The sequence below is a fragment of the Choloepus didactylus genome, chromosome 6 (assembly GCF_015220235.1).
Source record: "Choloepus didactylus isolate mChoDid1 chromosome 6, mChoDid1.pri, whole genome shotgun sequence".
NCBI lineage: Eukaryota > Metazoa > Chordata > Mammalia > Pilosa > Megalonychidae > Choloepus > Choloepus didactylus.
In genome coordinates, this window is record NC_051312.1 from 1,500,038 (window position 1) to 1,527,054 (window position 27,017).

The 27,017-nt window shown below is 57.0% G+C and overlaps 1 protein-coding gene across 7 annotated transcripts in view; it reads right to left on the minus strand.

Moving 5' to 3' along the window:
* Window positions 1-27,017, minus strand: part of MOB2 (MOB kinase activator 2) — a 75,878-nt gene that overhangs the window by 1,065 nt on the left and 47,796 nt on the right. The window contains exons 1-6 of one of the 7 annotated variants that reach the window (XM_037838708.1): window positions 10,928-11,239; window positions 10,538-10,680; window positions 10,321-10,390; window positions 6,789-6,949; window positions 6,256-6,349; window positions 562-686 (exon numbers count right to left, since the gene is read on the minus strand). In XM_037838708.1, the coding sequence (XP_037694636.1) occupies window positions 562-686; window positions 6,256-6,349; window positions 6,789-6,949; window positions 10,321-10,390; window positions 10,538-10,568 (481 nt within the window). In that variant the 5' untranslated portion in view covers window positions 10,569-10,680; window positions 10,928-11,239. The other 6 variants (XM_037838702.1, XM_037838704.1, XM_037838703.1 and 3 more) reach the window with 6 other exon arrangements.

A 27,017-nucleotide genomic window follows, 5' to 3' on the forward strand; every position in this document is an offset into this window, starting at 1 on the left:
AAGCAGCACCTGTCCAGGACCGCCGAGACCCCGGCCCCTGGGGCCTTGACTCATCCGTCACCCAGGAGCGGGGCGGGTGCTCGGGGAGCTGCACCACTGCCCTCTGCTGCCAGCGGGCTGGGGTCCACCCATCACATGCCGCCCAGGCCAGGCTCGGCCTTCGGGTCACCCATGGTTCTGTGGGCGCCATGCCGGGGCTCCCCACCTGAGAGGGACATGGGCTGAGGAGGAACTGGCTGGAGACCACCCTGAAGGGTGCTGACACCCGGGGCTGGCTGCCCCAGCTGCTGACGTCAGCCCACAGCCAAGCGGCCTCGTGCACGGGGGCAGGGGCAGGGGAGGCCGCAGATGCCCACAGAGAGTGGTGCAGAGCAGGACCCTCCCCAGAACGGACGGCCTGCTCGGGGGCCCTGCACACAGCTTGGGTAACACAGCCACCCCACCCCAAATCCGTGCTCGCTGGTGCAGCCCCCCTTGCTGTCCTGAGCATGGCACTGTCGTCACCACCCCAGCCCGGGCTGCCCACAGCCACACCCACGCCCGTCTACTGGAAGGACGCACCGTATTTTGTGGGGAAAACGTCCTCATCTGTCACCAGCTTCTGCACAGAGCTCATGACGAAGTCGACGTACTGAGGAGCCGTGCACTTGACCTTCTTTCCCCGCTCATCGTACCAGTGGTACTGCCTGTGGGGACAGCAACGGGCCCGTCAGCAGCCCGTCCGAGCACAGGGTCACCCAGGTGCACAGCCCACCCACTGGGTGGTAGCTGCCTCCAGCTGGCCCCAGCCTTACACTGCAGCCAAAGGAGAGCCCCAAAGCACCCAGCAGAGGTGCAGGAGGGAGCACGTGCCAACCATACAGACCCCATGACCCCAAGAACCCCACCCCCATCCTGCCCTGTCACCCCGTGGTCCTGCACCGCCTTGTGTGGCCTGTGCAGGAGGGTCGCCCACACCGTTAGGACAGCCGGGACATGTTATCCGGGGAAAATGCAGGTGGTGGAATGGCGTCCCCGATGCACTGGGCACATGGGAAGAAGTCCCAGGGTACACAGGGCAGGAAAGCTTTGCTTTCGCTGCTTCTGTGCAGCTTCGAGTTTTACTCTTCTAAACAAACACATGATGTTTTTACATTACTTGTTTAATGTCGCTAAAAGTGTATTTTCAAAGTCTACAGACCAGTTTTCCAGCCTCTTCCAGGAGGCAGTGGTGACACTGGCCAGCCCGGCCCCGGGCCCCGGCAGTGCCCCTGCTCCTGCCACTAGGAGCCAAGCCCCTCCTTCCAGGGGGCTGCAACCCAGGGCCGGCTGGACCAGGAGCAGGGCCAACCCTGGGCGCCCACCCTAGCCCCCCCACCGGGGCAGCCACTCCTGCTGAGAGCAGTCGCCAGCCCCCACGAGACAAAGGGCCCAGAGCACCCTGGGGACAAGGGCACCGGGATGTGCTTCTCTTATGGTTGGCGTCTAGCGTGAAACGATGTTTTCTATTTCATATAAAGATAAACTAGTGTCCCCTCATCTCCCGGCATAACACACACACAAAATCCCGTCAGGGCACCCCCTCGGCTCAGGGGCCTGCGCCACCACCTGCACACCCTCCACCCCACCCGGGGCCTTGGCGCCCCAGGCTCACCAGGCCTCTTCCCCAAATTGGGATGTGCTGGGGCTGGGGAGAGTGCAGCAGGGAGATTGGCCCACGCTACAATGGGGCCTCCCCCAGGGGCTGGTGCATCAGCTCACCTGGCCGGGCAGTGGCCACAGCGGGGGCCTGGGCCTGCTCCGCGACCCCAGCCGGGCTGAAGAGGTGGGGGCACGAGCCACCGTCCACAGCCGGGCGTGAGGCAGCAGCAGCGGCACTGCAGTCACAGCCCTGCAGGGGTGGCAACCCCCCGGTCACGGGGACAGGGTAGGGGTGGCCGAGGGAAAAGGGACTGGGCCTTCCCACAGCACCCAGAGGACCAGGCTCGGGCCTTGGCCAGAGGGAGGCGGAGTAGATGGGGAGCCGGCAGGGAGGCCCCGGCTGAAGACGGCGCTTAGCGCCTTACAGTCCCCCCCATCCCCATGGCTATGGGTCGGGGGGGCCTCCATCTGCACCTGGGCCCTTGGGGTGTTCAAGGATGTGGAAACGAAACCCCTCTGGCATCTGTTCCTCAAGGCAGGGAGAAGAAAACTGTGAATTTCCCTGTCCTTCTCAAAGCCTCAGGCATGGGCCCTGTGGGGACCCCGTGCTGGTGTGGCGGAGAGCACAGGCTTCTGGGAGTCGGGTGGAGCCCAGCACAGACCCCGACACCCACTGGCCAGCTGAGGTTGGCTCTGCGGCCACGGCTGTGGGAGTCGGCAAGGGCTGGCCAAGATTCGGACCTGGAAAGACGCCCCAGCTGAAGACCCCGAGAGGACAGCCACTGAGGGACACTGTGCTGCTCTGTCTGCTCTGAGAGGCAGAGGACCCTGTTTTCAGTGTTTTCTTTTGTGTTTCCACTTTATTTTGTAAACTGTCATACAGTAAAATTGGCCTTTTTTTTGGTGTAAAATTCGACGAATTTTAATGCATACCTAGATTCATGTAACCAGTCAGGACACAGAGCAGCTCCATTCCCCCCCAGCACCCCCTCGGGCTGCTGCCCCCACCCTGCTAGTCTGCTCCCAAGCTGGATGAGGTCCCCGGAGACTGGCTCTGTGGCTCGGCCACGCTGCCAGGCGTCACCAGCTCGTCACCTGACGTCATCAGCTGAGGCCCAGTGCCACATGCACCAGGAGCCGTTTCACCATCCGTGTGCTCAAGTCCACTTGGGTTGTTTCCAGTTTGGAGCAATTACAGGTCAGGCTGTCGCAAACACCCCGACAGGTTTCTGTATGAACTTAAGTTCCCTTTCTCTAGGGCAGAGACCCGGGAGAGGGGATGCTGGGACACATGGCGAGTAGCCAGGATGTTTCCAGAACAGCCGATCCCGGCCCAGAGTGACCACACCACCTGGCGCTCCCACCAGCAATCAGGGGGGTGCTGGGTGCTCAGCAGCTGCATTGGCACTTGGGGCACTGAGTCATCCGTTCCTGCAGCCATCCTGGCAGTGGGATGCCCTCTTGCTGTGGTTCTGCGGTTCTGGGCTTCTCTGACAACGGTGCTCGGCGGCCTCCTGGGGCTTGGCTGCCGGCGACGCGGGCACACCTTGTTTTCCCGGGCCTTGCTTGACTGTGTGCCGCAGGGAGCCGTTCTTTACAAGGGCTCTTTACAGGGGGTGGCGGCACCCCCGCGTGGAATAAGTCTATCGGTGCCATTCTCCCGGCAGCATGTGCTCACTTCCAGTCTCTGTGTCACATTTTAATTAAGGTGTGCACAGTGACTTTTTAAAGGTATAATGCTAGTGCTAGCACATTTAACGCACCACAGAATAGTGCAAACATAACTTATATGCACTGGGGAAGCAGAAACCCCGTGTGACTCGCTGTATTGAAACATCTGCTTTATTCAGTGGGTGGGAACTGAGCCCGGGGCGTTTCCGAGCTCTGCCTGTATCCTCTTTGGGAGAGTGTTCATTCAAGTCCTTGGCCTGTGTTTAATTGGATTACTATCTCTTATTGATGAGTTCTGAGAGTTCTTTACATATCTTAGACGCTTGTCCTTTCTCAGATCTGTGAAAATTTTCTCACTGTTTGTATCTTGTCTTTTCTTTCTCTTAATAGCATCTTTCTCAGAGTAGATGCTTGCAATTTTAATGAAGTCCATTTATTGAATTTTTTTCTTCAAAGGATCATACCTTTGGTGTCATGTTTACTTATAAAAGTTTTGTATTTTTACATTTAGATTAATAATTCATTTTGAGTTCATGTTTGCATAAGCTGTGAGATTTAGGTTAAAGTGTTTTTTTTTTCTTTGCATATAAATAACCATTTTTTCCAGTGGCATCACCTCTGTCCCGTTCTTTTGCTCCACTGTTCTCTGCCAGCACCACACTACACGAGGACACCAGCTTTATAGGAACTCTTAAAACTCGGTACTGGATTTCCTCCAAATTTATTCTTTTTCAAAATTGTTTAGCTTTTCTAGCTACTGTGCCCCTCTGTGGACATTTCAGAATCAGCTTGTTTAGATGTACAAAATACCCTGCTGGGACTTTGATTGGTATTGTACTAAATCAATAGACAAATTAGGGGAGAATGGTCATTTTACCATGTTGAGCCTTCTAATTCACGAACAAAAAATGTCTCCATTTATGTATGTCGTCTTCATCAGCATCCTGTAGTTTCCCAAGTATGGATCCTATACATGTCTGGGTGAATTCTGTTAGTTTGAAGTTTCCGAGAAAGCAGTCTAATCTAAGTTGTCAAAGTTACATGCATAGAGTTTTTGGCGTGGTATTTCCCTGTTATCCCATGCGAGCACCCCCAGTGGGTCTGTCTAAGCTGCAGATCAGATGCATGCCGAGCAGCTCTAGGGCAGCCCAGGAGCTCACAGGCAGATTTACTGGGCGTCTTTCCTGAGCTCGTCTTCTCTGCAGTGTCCTGGTGCCTCTCAGTTCCCTGAGGTTTCCCTTTGCAGACGCAGCCAGACACCACCCATTTCTGTGATGGCTCCACTTCCAGGGACAAGTGGGGGGACAGAGAGATGAGAGAGAGGCAGGGTGTACCCCGCCCCCTCGGGAGAGGAGGGATCCCACGGGCTGCCTGGCGGCTAGGGTATAAGAGAATGGAGGAACAGAACCACAGCCGCGCTTCCGAGCAGGGCTGGGTGCTGGGTGGGACACAGAGTGCTGCCGAGCCCCGTCCTCTTCCCAGTCCCCACGCCCTGTCCCTGTGCCAACCACTCCCCCATCCCCAGAGCCCCAGAAGCCCTGTCCCTGGGAGACACCGGACCCAGCTGGGCCCATCAGACACTTTCTCCAGGACTCAGGGTTTGAGTCTGAGTGATGGGGTCGGCCCCGGGTGCAGCTGTGGCACAGAGTGAGAGGAAAGGGGTCGAGGCACCAGCTGGCCTGGTAAACCCGAGGCAGGCCGCAGCTCCTGCTCTTGCTGGCCTTGGGGACGGCACACCCCAGGATCTTGAACAAACCTGCCCCCACCTAAACTAACTTGTCTGCGTTCAGTCCCTTGACCTCCAACGGTGTCTGAGAAGCCATGTGGCGCACACTCGCTCACATAAAGCAGGGTGCAGGCGTGGGCAGTGAAGCGCCGTGCGTGTTGGTTGCCCCAGGCCCCAAGTTAGTGCCCAGCACAGCCACCATCTAGACGAGGGCCTGCCGGGCACCACACCTGCTCCTGCAAGCACACCCAGCCGGGTGCCCAGGGGGAGAGGAGCTGGGAGGGGGCATGGCGGAGCCCATCCGAGCTATGCCACACACTCTGCTCTGCTTCCTGCCATCACCCGCTCCTGAGGAGCCACTGTTGTGCCACCCGGCCCTGCAAACCCCACAGGTCCCAACACCCAGCCATTTAACCAGATCCTGGGCAGGAAAGAGTGGGTCAGCCGCTGTCCATCCTGCTCCTCCAGGCCACAGTCCACGCCGCAGCCACCTGAGGTGCCAGAGGCTGGCAGGCCCGAGCTGAGGGGGGGGCCACCGCCGAGTGCCTGCTGTGCCGAGTCTTCGGCTGGGTTTTCACTGTGTGAGCTGACCTCTGCGTCTGGCCTGAGCTTGTGGCCGCCCCCCGCCGGGCCCAGGGAGTCCGGGAAGCAGTGTTTCTGGGCAGGATGAATTCCAGGACGGAATATGCACGTGTGCAAATGAGGAGCAGGTAGTAGCTCACACACGTGGAGTCACTCCACTCCCAGCCTGTCCTGTCCTTACAAGGAGAGGGAGCCTCCCGCTGGCCAGACCCTCTCCCAGCCCCACCCACGCTGGGCTGAGCACCACCAGGCTGGGCCCCTGCCACAGTGACCCTCCGTCCCTTATGCCACTGGCTCCAGGGCAGCGGCCTAGCAGAGCACCCCCTGGGCACCATCCCCGAGAGCTGCTGGAAAGCCAAGGCCAAGGCTCAGCCGAGGAGGGCATGTACAGGTGCTTCAGAGCAGCACAGCCAGCACCGAGCGAGGACACCCCCACCCGCAGCGGCCGAGCCCTGAGCCCCTCGGAAGTGAGACCAAGGGAGCAGGTGGCCTCACCCCACCCCAGCCGCTGTCTCACACGCACACACACGCATGCACACGCACGCCTGCACCAAGAGCTCTGGGTAGGAGTCCTCACTGGACTGGAAACAGTCGCTACAGCAGAGGACGACTTGCCGGCTCCAGGAGGGTCCCGGCCCTGGCAGACCCCTACTCACGTGTGGCACACAGCCATCGTCTGACACGTCTCTCCGGTGCAAAATTCTGAGATTGTGCTGTACTGAAGGTTGATGTGGTGGAAAAAAGTCGTCGCTGGAAGAGAGGTGAGAAAGGGCCAGACATGAAAACGCTGTCTCAGCAACGCACAATGGCAGCAAGGAGGTGGTCCCATTGTGCACAGGTCCCGCTCTGCCACCAGGGCCCGTGGCTGCCCGGCCAGCAGCACCCCTCCAGGCCGGCCACCCCAGAGGACGGGGGCGGGGGCTTCTGGGAAGAGGAGGGGCCACCAGTGGGCTGTCACAGGCCCATCATCCTCAGCCGCTCAAGGCTCCTCCTATCCCCTTCGCAGGGGAACAGGCTCTGGAGACCTACAGCTGTGTTCGCAGTGCCTGGCCTGAGGCCCGGGGGTCCTGGATGGCCAGGCCACACAGTGTCACCCCAGCTCCACCCGGGTGCGGCCGGGCCACGGTACTGCCCTGGGCAGTGGGCTCCCTCCCAGCCCCCGGGCAGGAGGCCCCGGCCCGGCACCTACTGTTGCTCGCCAGCCACTCATTGAGATCTATCTCCCGGGGCAGCACCACCAGCTCTTTGAATTCGAAGTCAGTGATTCTGGATTTGGTGTACTCTGGCTCCAGATAGATTTTCTTCTCTTCGGGAGCGGGCTTCTTCCCATTCGGCTTGGCTTTAGATTTCCTGTCCAGAGAGAGGAGGGACAGCCAGGTTACAACATGCTCAGCCCTGGGCCTGCCCAGGTGGGTAGAAGACCCTGCTTGGGCCAGCTGGACGTGAGGGGTGGCTCTGCTGCTCCCCGTGGGAGCCGGGCACAGGAGGACGGCTGCCCTGCACAGAGCCTTCGCTCTCCTCCTGCCTCGCATCATTGGGTCGGGGCCGTGGCCGGGCAAGGGCAGACCCCCCAACAGACACCAAGTAGCCATCTCCTTGCCTTCTGACCCGCACGGCGGAGGGGGCTGGCTCTCCTCCCCTGGCCCCTTGGCTGGCAGGACTGTGCGGCACCCAGCACACCCTGGACCCTGCCTCGCTGCACCCCACAGCCATCCTGGGCTCCACGCTGACACGCAGCACCGTGGTAGCACACCCAGCTCCACCCCTCCCAGGGAAGCCTGCTGCAGGGGCCTGCAGGGATCTCCATGCCCCCCCCAAACTGTTCCCATTTCAACATGGAGTCCAGGCACTCATTCAGGGGCCACAAATCCAAACTCGAGCCATAATCACGCCAAGCTCAGAGGCGGCCATCCTGCCAGGTCGGTCAGGAGGGGCTACACTGGGCTTCTCGGGCAGCAGAGCCAGGAGGAGACAGCTGACACACGCAGAGTGGACACAGAACCTGCAGAAATTGCATGTGCGCAGGGGGCGTGCGAACGCTATGTGCCTCCACGCATATGTACCACAAGTCCACATGCCAGAAAGACGGGAACGAGGCTCGCCCAAGGGCTCCGCGTGTGACCATGGGGCAGGGTGGGGTAGGGGGAGGCAGGGGCTGCCTCGGAGGGAGGGAGGCTCCTCCTGGGACCCCGTTTTTGCTCCTCAGACCTGCAGCCGATGGGCAGGGCCCCCACCTGGCTCAGTCAGCCAACATGGGTGCAACCACCCCACCAAGCCCCCGCAGGGCCCCGACGGCACACGGGGACCATCTGCCCAGCTCTCCCGCTCTCGAAGCATGTGGCCGACAGCGCAGCAGACCAAAGAAGCAGAGGTGAGAACGCTGGGTTCTCAAGACAGACGTTGGAGAGGTCTGCAGAAACCTAAACAATGCCGCACATCTCACTCAACAGTTCACTTCCTTTGTAACATGGCTGCTTTTCATAAAAATACGTCACTATGTTAACACACGACAGGCCTGTTCTGGCTATTTTTAAGTGAGTTCACAAATACATTTTTTAATCATCTTACTTTTAGCTTGAATACACTAAATATCAGGAGCTGAAACCCACATGAACAACAGCTCTTCGGGGTCCTCAGACCAGAACATCAGGGAGCCACTGATGTCAGATCCAGGGCAGGACTTGGAGTCCAGGGGTCCCAGATGTAGGAAAAGCAGGGGCTGGGGGGCAGCGTCTGTGGGTGGCAGGCGGGCGCAGCCAGGCAGAGGCTTGGGGGACGGGGCCTGGCACAGGGGGTCTGCAGCCCCGCAGATGAGCCGGGAGGCCCTGGAGCGCCTGTCCCGCGCGGCAGAGCGCAGAGGCCCGGGCCACGCTCCCAGGGGTGCGGGGTGGCCAGTGCGGGCCGGGCCCCTCGGAGACTCACGGTGCATAAGGCACACGCTGACCGCACCAGGTCTACATCAGCTGCTGTTGCAAGAGGTAAATACCTTCAAAATGACACCATCTCAGCGCCTTGCCAGTAAAGTGAAATAAAAAATCAATTCATCTAGAAATTAAACAAATGAACAAGTCTAGACGCGAGGAGGACTTTGCCTCAAGAGAGGGGGTGTCCTGCAGGTCACGAGCTGCGGTGTGGGCGGCACATGACCACCGCTGCCAGACGCCAAGCCGGGGCAGTGAGGGCAGGGAGCAGCCTTGCCGACCCCCTGCGCGGGCAGGAGGGTCCCCACGGGACGGTCAGCGCCGGGCCCCGCAGGGGCATCCCCTCACATTTTACAGGCTGGAGCAGGGTGAGAAGCGGAAGAAGAGCTCCCAAGTAGCAGGCTTTAGGCTCGCGTTTGGGTGACTGAATACTTTGAAGGCAAACATCTTAATTGTCTTAAAAACTGGAAATCAATACTATCGTCAACTCTCACCAATCAAAAAGGGGCAACTTTGATTATAAACTCTTGCGGAGGCCCCCACATCCTGGAGAGCTGGGGGAGGGTCCCAGGCTGGCCTCAGACCTGGTAGAAGGGGGTCACCTTCTGGAGATGCCATCTGGGAAGGACCAGGTCTGAGGGGACGGAGGGGTCCCTGGGCCATGCAAGGTGGGGTCACAGGTGCAGGCTGAGTGGCCGCAGGGACAGAGAAGGCGGGAAGGAGGGTGCGTGCCAGGGAGCCGGGCTGTGGCTGGCGTGGGGGGCCCTGAGGGGGAAGGGTATGTCCTCTGGCTTCCAAGAGGTGGGAGACGAGACTAAGAGGTGTCCTGTGCCAGCTGGGGATGCTGGGAGAAGCCCCCCATGCTGCTCCCCAGAGTGGCGAGGAACAGGAGGCGCCCCTGGAATGACCAAGTGTCACAAGTGCTGCGGCGTGCACCCCTCGCCAGTCCCCCATGCCCTGTGCTCAGGGCCCCCTCCTGGTCTTCGGGGTGGGGCCCCTCACCTCTGTCTCAAGTCTGTGCATTGCTGCCCCTGGCCCCAGGCCCTCACCCTCCCAGTCGCCGTGGAGACACGGTGTGGGGACAGGCAGGTGGGACGGGGCTCCCCCAGCAGAAGCCCCCACCACCAGGAGAAGAAACTGTGGCCTCACAGGGGGGCGGGGTGAAGGTCTCTGCAGTTCCCTGGCCTGGCTTTTTTTTTTCCTTCTTCTGTTTTGAAAAGTTGCTAATAGTTTATTTAAGAGAAAGAGGAAGGAAGAATGCACCCTGAATGCCAGGGAAATGCTTTCCTTCCAGGTTCTCACAGCAGAGCTTCGCCTTAAAAGGCGCCGAATGCTCAGCTCCGGACGGATGGGGCACTGGGGGCAGCCAGCGCTGGAGGAGGGGCCCACACTGTCCTCACGGCCGGGTCAAGGCCCTGCCCACCCCGTGCCTGGCCCTCCACACACAGCCTGGCCACTCTGCTTACAGCCGTTTTCACTGCCATCTCCACCTGTTGTTAGATAACACACTCGTCCTTTAGGACCCAGCTACATGTCACCTTGTCCAGGAAGTCTTCCCAGATGCCCCAATGAAACCAGCCCGTCTCTCCTGCCTCCTCACAGAACGTGAGGGGCCTTCTGCAGCTGCCCACAGGTCTCATGACAGTCAACTGTGCCTTTCTGTCTTCCATGCAGCGCGTTGCAGCCTGTACCCTCTCCCGCTGCGCGTGCACGAGGCCCAGCGCAGGCCCCTGCACTGTCAGCCACCATCATGGTGGCTGATCCAAACCAACCACTGGGAGAAGAGTGTCTCCAACTTACCCAGGTTTCCAGAATCTCACACCGCAATTCACAAAAGGACCGTACAAGCCTCCCTGCCATGGAGCCAGGTCTGCAGGGAGAAAGGGCGTCGCGAGGGAGACCAGAGCCAGGGGCACATGCATCCGGTCCAGTGCCTCTGAGGACCCCCCACCCTCACCAACAGGCCCGCCCAGCTCAGATGCTGGCAAAGGCAGAGCTGAAAAAGCAAGACTTTTACCTTCATTTTGACAATTACCACCCATTAACATCGGAGGTACACTCAGGATCAGTACACCGGGGGAAAAGTAAACCACAGCGCACGGGTGGCGACGCTCAGGCAGCCCCGGCTCCAGCGCGCGTGTGCGGCGGCCCCTCTCCTTGCTGCTCCAGAAGCCACGGGTGCAAGTCGGCCCGAATGGACACGCGGGGGCCAGGAGAGCCCCGGCCCTGCCCCACACCGCACACACTCGCACACATAGGCTGTGCACACACGCATGCACCCATCTGCAAGCACACATGTTCACATGCTCACAGGCACACCAGGCACGCACACATTTACACACACGCGTGCACACTCAGAAGCACACTCACATGCACGTACACACTCACACTCATTCTCTCTCACAACCTGCTCGTGTCCTGAGGGGTTTCTTTAAACCCCTTTCTTGGTGCCTCTGGCGGATGGAGGAGGGAGCATGGCAGCAGGTCACACGAGAGTGCAGCGGCGGTCAGAGGGGGCACTCCTGCCCTCGGGCCCAGAGCCCCTGCCCAGGGGGCGGTGGTCACCGAGCAGGGCTGGGTGCAGTGGCGAAGGGCACAGCCAGGGGCCGGGAAGGGTTGTGAGGGGCACCCCCCCACCGGCCAGGCCTCTTGGGGCTGGAAGCAGCCCTGCTCCCCTACCCCGGCGCCGGCCGCGCCCCCACCCCACGTGGGCAGGCGGGATGTCACCTGAGCACTTTGCCGATGGCCTGAAGCACCATCTTGCAGCTCAGCCTTGGGTGGGGGGGCTGGCCAAGCAGAGCGGGGGCCGCGAGCAGAACACAGTGCCCTCTGTGCATGGCGTGGTGGCGGTGCAGGGGCACCAGGTCCAAGCTGCACGCCCAGAGCCCTGGGCCTGGCCAACGGGACGTGCCGGGGAAGGGCTCCCACCTTGGGGGACAGCAGTGCTGTGTCAGAGCCGTGGGCAGGGCCAGGACGGGTTAAATACGGGTGTGTGACTCGCCTGCTCAGGCGGGCGCCAGGAGGGCGTGGCACGAGGTCAGTGGGGGCAGCCTGCTCTGCGCTCTGCCAAGGCCTGCCAACAGGACGTTGTGGGAGGGAGCTGCTCACAGGCCCCACTGAGGGGCCAGGGGCACTGGGAACCACTGCCGGCTGGGACCCTGCTGTCGGCGCACAGTGGGGTTGCCCCAAACACCTCGAGCAAGGGCAGTCTGGGGAGCAGGGTCCCCACAAAGCTGCCTGCCTGTTACAGTCACTGGGACCCAGGCCGCTGGCATCGTGACCAGAGCACCCCACCCTGTGTGTGTAAGGTGCTGCCAATGGTGGGACAGCTCCCACCAGCGCTGGGCCGGCACGGGGGTCAGATATGCCCCCCAGAAGGTGCCAAGCTGAGTCAGGAAAGAAGCTGAGAAGCGAGTTCACAGCACAGGGACGTGAACACATGTGCCCTGCCCTCTCCAGAGCAGGGATACTGAGAACTCGGCATCCACCCCACGGTCCTCACATGCCTCTGAGCAGGGCCTTGGACGCCAAGGTCACCAGCTGCGCGAGGCCCGCAGGGACCACAATGCCAGGATCCCTAGGCCTGGTGCCCCCGGCGGGCTGCCCTGCGGGGAAACCCCACACCTCTGCTGCCTGGGCTCCCTACAGGCAGCCCCCATTAGCCCTGCGCTCCCCTTGCCACCTGCCAGGGGTCCCCCAGCCTGGTCACAAACTCCAAGGCCTGCCTGAGCACCTGGAGACCCGGCAGAGGAGCTCAAGAGGAGGTAAGGATGGGGGCAGGCAGGGCCACGCGGATGCTGCTTGCAGGGGTGGAAGGTCCCACCCGGCCCTCAGAGGAGGCCTGGTCCCGGGGCAGGTGTCTCCATGGCCCCTGCGGTGCTCCCGTCTTTTGCACAGCACACTCCTGACTGGCCACCCACCATGCGACCCCACGCTGGGCCCCAGGACACAGCTGTGCCCTGCCAGGCAGAATTGCTTCCTGTCCCATAGGGGAGAGATGTCGGTGGACAGCCTCACAGTGGAAGGAGACAGTGAGATGAGAGCCTCAGGCAAGGGGTCCACAGTGTGCCTACCGGGTCAGGGACAGCACGGTGGGTGCCAACCTGCAGGGAGGAGGGGCCCAGCAGAGGAGCAGCACAGCCGAAGGCCCTGGGAAGGGGGGACACAGCCTCTGGGAAGCAGCGGCAGGCCAGGCAGGCGGGAGCACGGAGCAGAGAACCAGGAGCAGGGGGCTGGGAGCACACAGCAGGGAGTCTTGGGGCTGGGGGAAGACCCCTGGAAGGCCGGGCACCGGGTGCAGCTCCCTCCTCACTCTGACCATGAGCTTCCTCCGAGATGCACAGGCAGACAGGCAGCTCACTGGAGCGCCCAGCCAGAGACTTACTGGGGGAGGGGCAGTGCACAGGTGGCCTCTGGGGCTGTGGGCATGCTAGGGGCACACAAGAGGGCCTGGGCCCTCCTGCAGAGCCCATTTAATGGCTGACAGTAAAGGTGATAGGGAGAGCAGGGGGCAGGAGCATGGCTGCTCACCCCAGACACAACCGTGGCCTCTCCTGTGGAGGCACAGGGGGAGGGCAGGCCGGTGAGACAGGCCAGAAAGGAGCGAGACCCTGGCACAGGGACGGGATGTGGGGACCACATGCAAGCGGGCGTGCCAGCCGACCAGGGCGGGCAGGGGACCTCCCCTCCAGGCCACAGTGGGCATCTGTGTCGTGGAAGACGTTTTGTTGGCTCCTGGAAATGCTTCCATGCTTGTCTGGCAATTCTTTGCCAATTTCCTTTTACGTGGAAAGGCTGAAGGGCTGAAGACTGGGCTCCTTTCTAGATGCCAACTTCTTTTTTTGTTTCAACAAACCAAAATGGAAAATGGAAACAACCTTCATGTCGGTCAATCACACAAGCCAGAAAGCAGAAGGAAACAGGAAGCCAGGGGCAGAGCACCCACCCACAGGGACACTCAGGTGACGTCCCTCCTGAGGGACAGACAGCTTGGCGAGGCCCTTCGCACAAGGACCAAGCAGGGTGGGGGGCCACAGGCTGCGGTGCCCATACACCAGCTTGGTGACGCCCCGTGCTGTAACTCCCAAGGCGACAGGAGAGCCTCCCCCATGGTGAGGTTTCCAGAAACTTCCATGGAACGAGCTATCCCTGCCCAAAGCTTCATGCACATGACCACAATGTGGCAGGGCTGGCCTGGCCACGACTTTGTCAATGGAGTAGGGCCAACGTGTGCGCTGTCGCCAGTTGAAAAGAGCAGCATTTTGGCAAACAGGAAAAGGCCCAAGTGAGCCAGGATGAGGAGCCAAGAAAACTTTTACAAATGGAAAGGCAGCTCCTGGCTCACCACGCATTCCTGACAGCACCAGGCCCCTGGAAAAGCACCTAGGGGAGCCGCCCAAATGTTCAATCCTTTGCTTGTTCACGCATTCATTCAAGCCGATGTGGTTGGTTGTTTTGTTCACTTCCTTCCTTTCTGGCACAAAGCTGCTCCAGGCTCAGCTTATGTATTTCATGCCTCACCCTAGGGTCAGCCATTTCTCCAGGGAGCCCTGGTTCCCTTGATGGGAGAAGGGTCTGAGAAACCAAGCCCCGGGCGCTGGGGGTGCTCACTGCAGCTGCGGGCTGCTGCTTCCCGGCTGTGTTGCGGGCAGAGAGGAGACAGAAGGGGCCACCCCGTGTCTGCAGAGATTTTAGCACACAGCCCCTACAGCGCCTCCAGCCCTGACCCCTACCCGCCCGTCCCTCGCTCCCTTTCACCCCAACAGTGAGAAGTGGGCAGCAGGGGGGAAGACAGCAGAGCCGCCCTGAACCACATCCCGGCACCAAAAGCCAGCAGGAAAAAAGCAATATAGTCAGACCCAATTAAAACTCTCCACAAAAAACGAACACCCCAAGCCACTGACAACTGTAATCAAATAAATTAAAATTAGAAAGTCTCAGAAATAAAGTCATCAATAAAAAATTTGAAAGGAAAGGGAAAAGAACTGAAAAAAAAAATCAAGAATGAAAGCATAAGCCATTTTTTAAATGACGTCTAAACTAGAAGGAACACAAAAACAACCATAACAGAGAAATGGAAGGTGGAAAGGAGAAATTTTTTAATGAAAAAGGAGTAAAGAGTTTCCACTTCAGTCCTCGTGGGCATCGCTAGCCCTCCACTATTGATGACTATAAAACTGGGTAAAATACATGAGACAGCTGTTTCCAGATGCTGGACAAGAAGCAGCACAGGACTGGGACCCTGAGAGAAAGAGACATGGGGGCGAGCAAGCTGCCCCGGCCGGCGCTCCAGGACAGGGTGCAGAGGAACTTGGGGGCCCACGTCAGCCCAGGGCAGCTGGGCTGAGCGAGGGCGGGGCGGTTCCCACAGGCCTGGCCACACGTGGCTCCGAGGGGCCATGAGCTGCGGGGATTTCTGGGGTGCGCCCAGGGCAGAAGACACGAGGGCTCCCACACCGCATGGACAGGCCTCGGGCGTGTGCCTGAGGCCCCACGAGGACTGCCACGGGAGCGGGGCAACTGTGGCACCCGAGTAGGTGCTCCCAAAAGCTTCAAAACAAGCCTCAGGAGGATCCCCCTGAACCAGCAGTTTACCACTCCTGCCAGAACAAACTACAACACTCTCTAAAGGAGAGCAGCACAACCAAGACTTGAATGATGGGACCTCCACAGTCCCTGGCATACCAAAACAACAGCAACAACAAAGACAAGGCATGTGAAGACTCAGGAAAACTAACTCATAACCAGGAAATTAAAGAGTCACAGAAATATTCCCAAAAGCAACAAGGGTGCTGGAAACAGCAGAAAGAACATGAAAATGACGATGATAAACATTCCAGGGTGGAGAAGAAAGGAGGGACAAAATAAGTGAAAAATTAGGAATCTCAAAAAAGAAAATCCCAAATCCCAATAAACAATCAATAGGAAATTCTACAAGTGAAAACTACAATACCTGAAACGAAAAGCTTATGGGATAGGCTTAGCAGTAGCTTGAACAACGCAAAAAGAGATTACCAAAAAAACCACACATCAAAATTTGTAGACCGCAGCTAAAGCAGAGCTTCGGGGGACATCCATACCTAGGAGTGTCTGTATTAGAAGAGCTGGTTGAAAATCAACGATCTACACTCCCACCTTAAGAAACCACAAACACGAAGTGCATATTCAACCCAAAGCAGACAGGAGGAAGAAAATTAAGAGCAGAAATTAATGAAATAGAAAATGGCAGATAATAAAAAAAAATTAAACATGATGTTTGCTTTGAAAAGTTCAAGAAAACTGACCAATTTTTCAGCTAATTGATTGAAAAAGAAAGAATGGGGAGGGGGAGATGTCAGGGGGCAGGGAGGAGAATGGGGGGCGGAGCAAAGAGGACACAAGTCACCAACATCGGAAATAGAAGGGGGGGCAGGACTGCAGATCCTACAAGCGTTAAAAGGATAACAAGGGACCGTAACGAGCAAACTTCTATGCCAACAGAAAACTCAGATGAAATTGGCAAGTTCTTTGAAAAACATGTTACCAAAACTGACACAAGAAACAAAGGAATATCTGAATAGTCCTTTTATCTGTCAAATAGATTGACTTTATCATTAAAAACCTTCCTACAAGGAAATGCTAGGAGCAGGTGGCTTTCCAGGTAGATTACATCAAATATATAAGGAAGGAATAGTAACAATCTTAAACATAATCTTTCAGAAAATAGAGGAAACATTTCCCAAGTAATCTGATGAGGTCAGCATAATCCTGCTGCCAAAATAGGACAACGATACTACAAGAGAATAAAAATTACACACCAATATCCTTCCTGAACACACATGCAAAAATCCACAAACCATTAGCAAGTTGAATGCAGCAATACATAGCAAAGATAATGCATCGTCACCAAAAGACGGCCATCCACGAACCGACACTTAGCTAACGTTTGAAAATCAAGGCAAGTCACCAAATTAGCAGAAACAAGGAGAAAAAAATTATATGATCATCTTAGTTTGATGTAGAAATAGTACACGGCAAAATTCAACACCATTTTATGATATAAACTCTCACCAAACTAGGAATAGACGGGAACATCCGCAACGGACAAGGGCATCGCTCCAAACACCCACAACCAACTACAAGAGCTCCCTGGGAGCCTCAGCCGGGACCTGAGCTGGAGACGGAGGCTGGAGGCCCACCCGCTCTCACCCCTTCCCTCCAGCCCCGTGGGCGGCCCTCAGCCAGGGCAGGGAGACAAGAGACAGAAATAGAAGGCACAGCTATGGAAAGGAAAAGTTTGTCCTGTTTGGCAAATACCATGGTTGTTATATATACAAAATTCTAAGACAACTACGGAAGTCTAGTGAAACTAAGAAGTAAAGATAGCAACATCGCAGTATACAAATAAATTCAATGTTACGTCTATATATTAGCAACAAACAATGAAAATAAAATTTGCGGGACACTGTTATCGAGTTCCGACTTGGCGGGCCTGGGCCAGGGGAACTGATCAGCCCCTAGGAAAGGTAGTGGGGCACGGGTGGTAGCACCCTCCACGGCCCCCCCGGGCCTGAGAAAGTGGAGCAGAATGCAGGCCCCATTTCCTCACCCCAAAGTACAACCGTTGGGGAGGGCTTGCCGGAGAAACCCCCCCCCCCCCCCCCGTGCCTTACCCGCACCCTCCACCCTCTTCATTACCGGAGCAACTCCCGCCCCTTTTCAAACAACCTCCGCGCCCTCTCAGAACCAATCCAAGCCTTCAACCCCTACAGCTACCCCGCCCTCTAAACCGCCCGATATAAGCTTGTACTCTCCCCTAATAAAGCTCTCTTGGCTTCCTCACCCTAAAAGAAACGTGTCCCGCCTGTTTCTTCTCGCCGCCCTCCACACCTTGCACGCCACCGCCGGGGACCGGGCCCAGTCCCCCGCCTCGCCCTCGCCTCCGGGAAAGAGCCCCCGCCGCCGGTACCCTCCGAGCAATCCCGAGAGCATAGGATTTAGCAACCGGCCGCCACCCCCCCCCAGAAGAGTTAATAACGACCGCAAAATTTATAAAATTGCTATTTACAATAGAAATTTTTAAAAATAAAGTTAATGAAAAAAGTTAAAAACCTTACACTGAAAACTATAAAATATGCTGAGAGAATTGAAAGAAGACCTAAATAAACGGATTAGAAGACTCAATATGGTTAAGATGTCCATCTTCCCAATTCAACAGATATTTGGCGAAATCTTATCAAAATCCCAGAATTTTTTATGGAGACAGGCTGCTTCTGAAGTGCATGTGGAAACGCAAACTGACCTAGAATAACCAGACCGATCTCACAAAGAAGAATCAAGTTGGAGGACTCACACTAGCTAATTTCAAGACTTACTTTACAGCTACAGAATTCCATATATCGTGGTACTGACACCAATATAAACAGAGAAATAAAATAGAATAAGGTTCAGAAACAGACCCACGCTTATATGATCAACTGGATTTCAAAGGAGGCATGAAATCAATCTAACAGGGAAAGTCTTTTCAATAAATGGTGATGGGAAAAGGCAATAAGGAAGGAAGGAAAGAAAGAAGGAGGGAGGGAGGGAGTAAGGAAAAGAAATTCACCCCTACTTCATACCATTAACAAAAATTCAAGATGGACCAGAGACCTAAAAATAAAAGCAAAACTGTTTAACATTTCTAAAAGAAAACATAAGAGAACTTCTTTGCCCAGCTCAAAGTAGTAGGCAGATTTATTAGAACACAAAAAGCATTAACCACAAAAGAAAAAGTTGATGAAATACGTATCACCAAAACACATACACATCCTCAAAAATTTACATTCAAAGACACTGTTAAGAAAAATAAATAGGCAAGCCCCAGACTGAGAGAAAATATTCACCATATCTGACAAAAAGACTTGTATCCAGAATATACAAAGAGTTCGTATGATTCAATCTAAAAAAGACAATCCAATTTCAAAACAGGGCAGAAGATCTGCAGGCGCTTTAGGAAGGAAGCTGGTCAAGTGGCTGACATGCTCTGGAGAACACTCCGGCACACGGTCAGGATGAGCCCAGACCCACTCGAACGGCAACACCCAGTGGCCTGAGATCACCAGCGCTGGGGTCAGGAGCACGGAGCACGCACAACGCCAGACACCGCGGGCACCACTCCCGGCCAACAGGCGGCAGTTTCTCACGCAGTTAAATACCCACGTGCCCGGGGAGCCAGGCGTCCCTGCCGCAGCACCTACCGGGGAGAAAGACAAGCACATGTCTCCACCAAGACACAGGCCACACGGTCTCGGCAGCACCGTCCACGACAGTGCAGGGCGGGGAGCAGCCCTGACCCCACCGACAGGAGCCTGGACAAACAAACGCGGCCACGCAGGGAACACTGCTCGGTGGCCACAAGCAAACGGACACTGCACAGGACACACCACACAAGGCTGCCCTTCACGGGCACGATGCAGGGAGGAGAAACAGAAACCAACAGTAGGTTCTGTACGGTTCTACGCATATGAAGCTCCAGAAAAGGCAGAGCAGACCTTCAAAGAGACAAATGAGAACAGTGGTTGCCTCCTGGGGAGCGGAGGTGGCTGGAAGGTGCATGGTGGAATCTTCTGTTCCTTGGCAGGGGTGCGGGCTAAGGGATTATTCACGCTGGTCAAAACCCAGCCAGCTGGGATCCATGCATTTCATCATTTGTAAATTATACCCAAGTTAGCAAAGCAAAGAAAAAAGATTTTATAAAGAGGAAAAAGATAAAGCATTTGAGAGCAAGTGGAAATAAGTTTAAAGAAAAAAAAAAAAGACTTGAAACTACATATTGAAAAGGCATGTGTTAAACTAGAACAACCTGCACAGAAGTTTTCTAGTAAAATTATTGGGTTTAAGATAATGCAAAAAAAATCATCTGACAAAAAGACTAGTTCACATACGAAGGAAAGAAAACGCTACTTTCATCAGACTCTGACATCAACACTACCTCAAAAGACGGTGGTGCAGCGTATTTAAGCCTCTCGGGACAGGAAATGTGTGCCAGGGATTTCACTCTACCCAAACTGTCCTCAAGCACAAAGTGACAAAAGCAGTTCTCCACTGGGGTGCCTGTGCCCCCAGGGGACATCCAGCAGCTCTGAAAACATTTTGGTGGTCATGGCTGGGGTGGGGGTTGGCGCAAAGCACCCTACACTACACGGGACCCCCCAGCAGCAAAGAACGGTCCAGGGCAGACTGCCGGGTGTCCTGGGCCTGAGGACAGACGCCCCCGGGGATGACCCCTGCCCCACAGGCCCTGCCGGGGGAATTCATGCTCAGACAGGTGGTTCTCAAGGTAGGTCCCTGGGCCAGCATCAATTGCGTCACCTGTCACTCAGGCCCATCCTCAATCCAGAAGCTCTGGGGTGAAGCTCTCCAGAGAGTGCTGATGCTAAACCTTGAGAACCACTGTGCTGCCGAATGAGCTTTAGAGAATCAAATCCTAAAGACATGATGAAAGGACTGTGGCAAGCAATAAATACATGAAGCATCTAGAACGAACACTAAGTGATGGGAATAAATGTTACTACTTCAAGTCAGGAGATGTGAATGGAAGGGGAGGAGGAAGTTTCTAATTAACTGTGCTCATATGAGGGAACCAAGAGACAACAGCCACAAAAAGATGAGACTGAGCTTTTTACACCAGTAACTGGTTGAAAAAACAAACATTCTAAATAACGCGGGGGCTTTTTAAAGGACGGAAAAGCAACTTTTAAAAAAATTTCTTATGGGAAAAAAGAGGAAGGGACATGAATAGAAGCGAACCCAGTGAGCAGCATTATTCACAATTGCCAAAAGATGGAAAAAACCCAGGAACCTACCAAAGAATGGATAAAGAGATAATAGAATAGATAAATGAAATACTGTTCAGCCATAAAAGGAAGTAAGTCCTGAAGCCGCGACAACAGAACACCACCGTCCTGCAACCCCTAATGAACCAAGGGGCCTGGGAGATGGCCACCAGGGGCTGACGACAACCCAGAAGACATCCAGACGGAATGTCCCTCCCACTGGGACACGGCACCACCGACGAGCAGTCTTGCCCCGAATGAAAGAACAAGTGTCCAGATGTAGCCACCCATTTACAGGAAATACAGGCACAGAGGAAGACACTGATCATACCACAAAGATGCAACGAGAAAAATCCAGATGTGGGGAAAACAACAGGAAAAGCAACCTGGTTTCATCACAAAATAACTGCAAGGGAAAAAACAAGAGAAGGTTCAGAGAGAACCGCCTGCAGAAGGGCTCGGTGCTGCCGACAGCTCCCGGCCCCGAGGCCACCTGCAGTTACGGGAGATGGCGCCGGGCAAAGCTGGGTGCACCGGCCTCCCTGTGCTGCTTCAGCAACTTGTGAATTTACAATTTTTTCAAAATAGAAAGTTAAAAAACAGAGGGAATTATGAAACTTGTGAACAAATTGCAGTATATGGACCCTACTTGAATCCACATTCAAACAAACTAAAAGAAGAAAGAGAAGAAACTGGGAAATGTGAACACTGGCTATCTGATATTAAGAAATTAATTTTTGTAGCTCTTATGTTTAAAAAAAAGAATCCCTATTCTTTATACACATGAGAAAACATTTACACATGAAATGAAATGATGCCCAGAATTTGCTCCAAAATAATTTGAGTAGGGGGGAGTTAAGGAAAGAAAACAGAACATTAGGGTTGTGCTGGGTGCGAGTTTGGAAACACAGCTCTGAAGCATGCTGGCCGCAGTCCCTCACCCTCCCGCAGCCTCATCTTGTAAACAGTCAGTGGCTCCAGCCCCCGCCCGAGGAACAAACCAGCACGGAGTCCCTCCAGACACGCTGTCTGCAAAGACCCGCTGTCTGCAAAGACCCGTGGCGCCTCTCCCCTGCCCAGCTGTGGGGCCGGCCCGGCCAGCAGCAGCAGCTGAGGACGGCAGACGCAGAAACGCCTCACCCACCCCAAATGACTGGTGCAGGCACCGCACTTATGGGTTTATGAAGCCTCTGCGTGTGCATCTGTGTGCCGGTGCCTGCGTATTCGGGGAACTGGAGCTTGGGGGGCAGGTGCCCTGCCCCAGGCCAACCCCAGCACCAGCCACTTGCGTCCCTGCAGTGCTTGCCCTGCTGGTCCTTTTCTGTGGGTGCTGCTGGGGAGCTGGGACAGCCCTGCAGGAGGTGAGAGCTGGAGGAGAATCCCACGTGGTCCTCACAGCAACCACTCAGAAGCAAGGCAGCTGGGAAACGGCAGAGCCAAAACCCAGGCCCGTGAGGGCCGGCCCCAGCAGCTACCGCAAGTCTCGGGACGCTCTTCCGGCTGCCAGCCCCTGACCCGCCACAGCTGGGCCTCCATCGGTGCCTGCTGCAAGACACGGGGCACCCCGTCCCTCAGGATGCTGACTGGGCACTTCCTGACCTGTCCATGCCCACCGCCGGTTCAGGGCTTCCAGCAAGGACTCTGCGGAGAGCAACAAGCCCTCGGAAATCTTGTCCGTACTTGCAGAGAAGTTCTTCATGACATATTTACCACAAGTCCTTTGACCACATGTCGCTGCTGTTTCTCCTTCATCCCAAGAGCGCCTGGCACCAGGTGTGTGAAGAAGGCAGGTGTGTACCTGGAAGACGGGGCAGGGCGGGGTGCTCACTGAGCGGGCGGCCTCCAAGCAAAGCACACATGCCCTGGGTGGGGCAACACGGCTCTCCCAGCACCACATGGGAAACGGGAACCCTAAGACAAGTCTATGTCTACTGGTGACTGCTGAGGTGGCCAGGTGGGCGGGCTCGTGTAACTGGCTAAGCCCCCAGCGTTAAGAGGCACATCTTTTTAAGATGGCAGTGGGACCCTCACCTCTAATCTTCTGCACATACAAAACCCTTTGGGAAGGGTTTCGACTTCCGCCCCAGCTGAATGGCTAGTAATACAAGCCCCGTGCCGGACTGTTACGCTGTCTCTTTCCACTAACCAGGTCAGGTGACCCGAGTCCTGCTCTGGAGCCACTGGGGGGTCAGGTGGCTCCAGTCCAGCATCTGCAGGCTTTGTTGGCAATGCCCGCCTGCCGGGGCAACTCCAGAGGTGCCACCCTACCAGCTCCCGGCACCCTACTCGCCAGGCACGCAGCCCAGAAGGGAAATCAATGGGCAGCAGCTCCCATGGCACACACACCAACGGTGCACGCCTTGGATGCTGCAGGGGCTGCCATGGAGGGACAAGATGGATGCAAGAAGCTCGGGTGTCACCAGGTCACTTCTCACACCATCCTGAGGGCCCGTGGAAGAAAAGAGTAATGCCACAGAGTCTGGGAAACGGACATTATAGAACTTAAGTTTACCAAGTGTGGGTGGACTCTGAAGTCGAGTCAAGCGAGCTGAGAGAATAATCAAGTAAATTACAGAGTTACGGAACAAAACTTGATAACCACATGCATACCCGTTTTACAGGAGAAGTCCTCAAAAAGGAACTTCCAGTCGGGACTTCCGCATCTGATGGAGCCGCTGTGGAGTCACGGACGGGATTTTCCCTCCTGCCTGAAACCACATACTCAGGGCAAAACCGGAGGCCAGCGCTCTCCAGGGGCAGGTCCCCGCGCCCCTGCATGCTTCCCTCAGGTCCCTGGTTCCTCAAGCAGTCACAAGGGCCCCCCGTTGTCCCCTCCCAAAATGAAGGCCCCCCACACACCCCAGCACCACTGCGCCACCCCACCCTCGTGGGCAGAACCCAAGACCCCCAAGCCTGGACTCAGCTTTGTCCTCCAGTGTGTTCTGGCCCCAGAAAAGGGCAACCGTGGGCAGCCAGTGTCCAGGGAGTGGACAAAAGAAGCTTCACGTCACCCTCATGTCCAGAGCAGGGCTCTACGGCAGACGAGCCAGTTAAAGCGCCAACCAGCGGGCAACCCCAAGCCTGCCTTCACTCCACTCTCTTCCTCAGTGCTGCGCGGCCCGCGCTGCACAGTGTTCCATGCTGTGGCTCAGGAGCCTGGGGCTACCAGGTGCCCCCCAGGGCCACACTCTGCCCGCGGGATGCCGGTCAATGCGTCACCCTCATGGCGGGGTCCACACGCAGGCTGCAAGGTCCTTTTGTCCCCAAAACTAGAGGCTGGAGGGGGCCTCCCACTGGATGCCCCCGGTCACACTGACATCTAAGCGCTGGCCCCAGGGACGTCGAGGAGGGGTACCGCCAGCCCACGGACCCCCGCACGCCCCGTAGCTCCGACCACAGCCCCCAGGTTGCACCACCAGAGGAGGTAAGGTGCCAGGGGGAGTGCAGGCCCGGGTCTTTCTGAAGGACGACCTGACCCCAGCAGAGAAGAGAGCGTGCAGTGGGCGTCTCCAGAGCGAACCCTCCCCGGGTGGGCGGAGCACCTCTGCAGCCTCCCCTGGTACACCTGCACACCTGCATGTGTCGCACCAGCCCCGCCCCTCTGCTCAGGTGTGAGTGCCACCTCCCCATCTGGGCTCTCCCCCAATACCCCCACAACTCTCCAGCTCTTTCCAGAAGTTCTCCTCTACCAGTCCCCAAGGGCCGGGCAGATCCGCCTCGGCCCTCATGTTGCCCAGCACGGGCCTGACCGCTGGAGGGGCCCTGGCCGGCGGCAACGGACAGAACTGCTCCCGCCCTGGCAGCTGCCACACACAGCCTCCTGCCCAGCCAGCACCACGGGGGTATTTTTCTACCACAGCCGTCACCCCTCATTGGGCCGGACTTGTCATGTTCACCCTGATATGTGCCGGTACCTGCTGCAGGGGCCCCAGGGCTGGGGTGTCACATGTGACCCCATAGGCGGTGATGACAGGGACTTGAGCATGGCTGTGACTTGGGACAAAAGGGAGGCTGGGGGTGCAGTGTGTGCACAGCACATACCCCTGCACTCTGCCAACAAAGTGTGGCGGGACCTCGGCCAGGCTGGCAAGGGGAGCTAGACTGCGGCCTGACCAGGGCCGCCTCCATGCCCACAGCTGTGGGGAAGGACCAGGGGGCCGAGGGGCTGGCAGTGAGGGTGAACACCATGCCCACCCCCACCTCGGCCCAGCACTGTGCCCCACGTAGGAGGCACCACACTGGAGAATGAAGCCAGGTGAGCCCTTGGCCAGGGGTGCTGGGGCACAGGGTGGCACGGGCGGCATGCTGCTGTCGTGCCTGGTCAGAGGATTAGAGACTCAGAAGCCAAAAGGAAAATCAAAGTGTCGCCCCTCGCCCCCAAGAGCACAGGGACCTACCCCCACAACCGCTCACTTTCCAGGGTGCCCACCAAGCACCCGCTGGTCTTGCCTGTCCTGGGCCTGGTGGAGGAGCAGGGCAGCCAGGGGCGGGGGTAGCGAGGCCCAGGCTGGGGCATACCTGGCCGGCGAGAAGGAGCCGCACCTCGTGGGCCTCAGGCTGCGGAGAGGATACTCAGGAAAAAACCAGCGTGAACTGCGGGCTCCTCCTGAAGGGAAAGGAGTCCCCGCCTGCCAGGTGCTTCTGCCAGGAGCTGCTCTCCTTCTGAATCCCTGCGGGCCCCATGGCCAGGCGGACTTCGCACAGGGAACCCGGTGGCCAGCAGCCAGGGACATGGACAGGCTGGGCCAGGAGGAGATGCCAGGCCTCCAAGAAGAGCCCGGCCTTGCCTAGGGGCGGACCCCGGAGCCTGGGCAGAGTGGGGGCGCCTCCTGTCCCTTCGCCTCCAAGCAGCACACACCCCTTTCTCGGTGGCCTGCAGTGAGTCATGGCTGGGAAACTGATACCAAGGTCAAAATCAAAACGGACTGCCAGGCGAAGTGGAAGGGTGGCCTAAAGAGAAGGGAGGCCCAGGGTCTGAGGGCCTCCTCCCCCAGGTACTTGGCCATGTGTGTCCCTGCAGCACCAGCACTCCTGGCCCCCATCCTGCTATGCCAGGTGCCCAGGCCACCAGGCGCTTGGCCCCGAGACCCCTGGGGCAGATCCACCCCGCAGCCCCCTCGAGTGCACAGTCACGCAGCTCAGGGCACTGAGGCGACAAGAGGGCAGCAACACGTGGTCCCGAGGACCAGTGTCCCAGCCTTCCCCCTCAGAGCCCAAGGACACCTCAGCTGCTTTATCCACAACGGTCAAATCCTGGGCAGAACCCCAGTGTCCGTCGACAAATGGGTGGGTAACAAAGCGCACTTTGCCTTAAAAAGGGGGACAGACGCTGGAAGGCACGGGCACCAGCGACCCCGTCCTGCTGTGGCACGAACCTCCAGCAAGGGGGAACGGCGGGCTTGGGGAGAGGAGCAGAGGCAGCCAGGCTGCGGGGAAAGATCACCTTCTCAGGGCCCGAGAGAACCAGAGGCTCTGCCCCCACTGTGGCGGGTGCCTGGCCACACATCGGCCAAAGCGCAGCAAAACGCACACGTCAAATCAGGCTGTCTTACTGACCGTCAATTAGACCTCAACGGAGCAGAGCAAGAACACATCGAGGACACCGCGGGCCGACGAGAAAGCAAGCTGTCCTGCTCCCCGGGCCGCAGGGTGAGTGCACCAGGAGCGCGGGAGTGGACACAGGCAGGTGCGGGGGTGGTCTCCACATGCTCACACTGGGCTCCTGCCCGGGCCACGCACCGCGGGTCACCTGCACAAATCCTCGTTCTATCGCTTGCTGAGGAGTCTTGTGAAAGAGAAAACACAGTTCCTGTCTTTTGGGTTGAATTCAATTTCCCCTTCTTAAACTCCGTGGACTTCTTTTTGGTGTTCTGTAGAGTCGTAAATAATCCTGAATTTTTGTCTTAGGTCTTAGGCCTGTGGCTGATTCTGAACTAGTTCTGGGCCACATAATCCCACAAGACCAGATCAAGGGGAGACCATTAAGCCCGACCTCCCATGGACGCAGTGGGTGAGAGTGTGGACCACGAGCTGGCCACCTGGTCCTCAGGCTGGGTGGTGGTGACATGCGTGTGCTCACCGGGGAAAACCCACTGGGCTGCAGACGTGGAATGCCTGCTTGTCTACACACATGGGATGTTTCAGTGAAAGGTCTGCTTAAAGCTGAAGGAAGGGGGGGACGGCACTCACCTGTGACATAGCACAGGCATCCCTCAACAGAGGACCTGGGGGTGCACGGCCTGGAAGAGGGACCCACTCGCAAGTCTCAGGGGCCACACGCCAATACCAAGGAATTGTGGGTCAGCGGCAGAGACAAACTGTGGCAGGACTGAACTGAAGGATTAGACTATTGCAGCAGCTTTAAAACTCCAGGATCACCAGGGAGATTTGATTGTTAGAGCCACCCCCCTCCCTGACTGCCCAGACACACGTCCCTTACACAGGGCGGGCAACACCAACTATACACGCAAGCTTGGTACACCAACTGGACCCCAAAAGACTCACTCCCCCACTCACCACAAAGACAAGGCAGGGGAGAACTGGCTTTAGGGGAACAGGTGGCTCGTGGACACCACCTGCTGGTTAGTTACAGAAGGTGTACTCCACGAAGCGGCAGATCTGAGAAATTAGAGATAAGGATTTCAGTCGGTCTACAAATCCTAAAAGAACCCTATCAAGTTAAGCAAATGCCAAGAGGCCAAA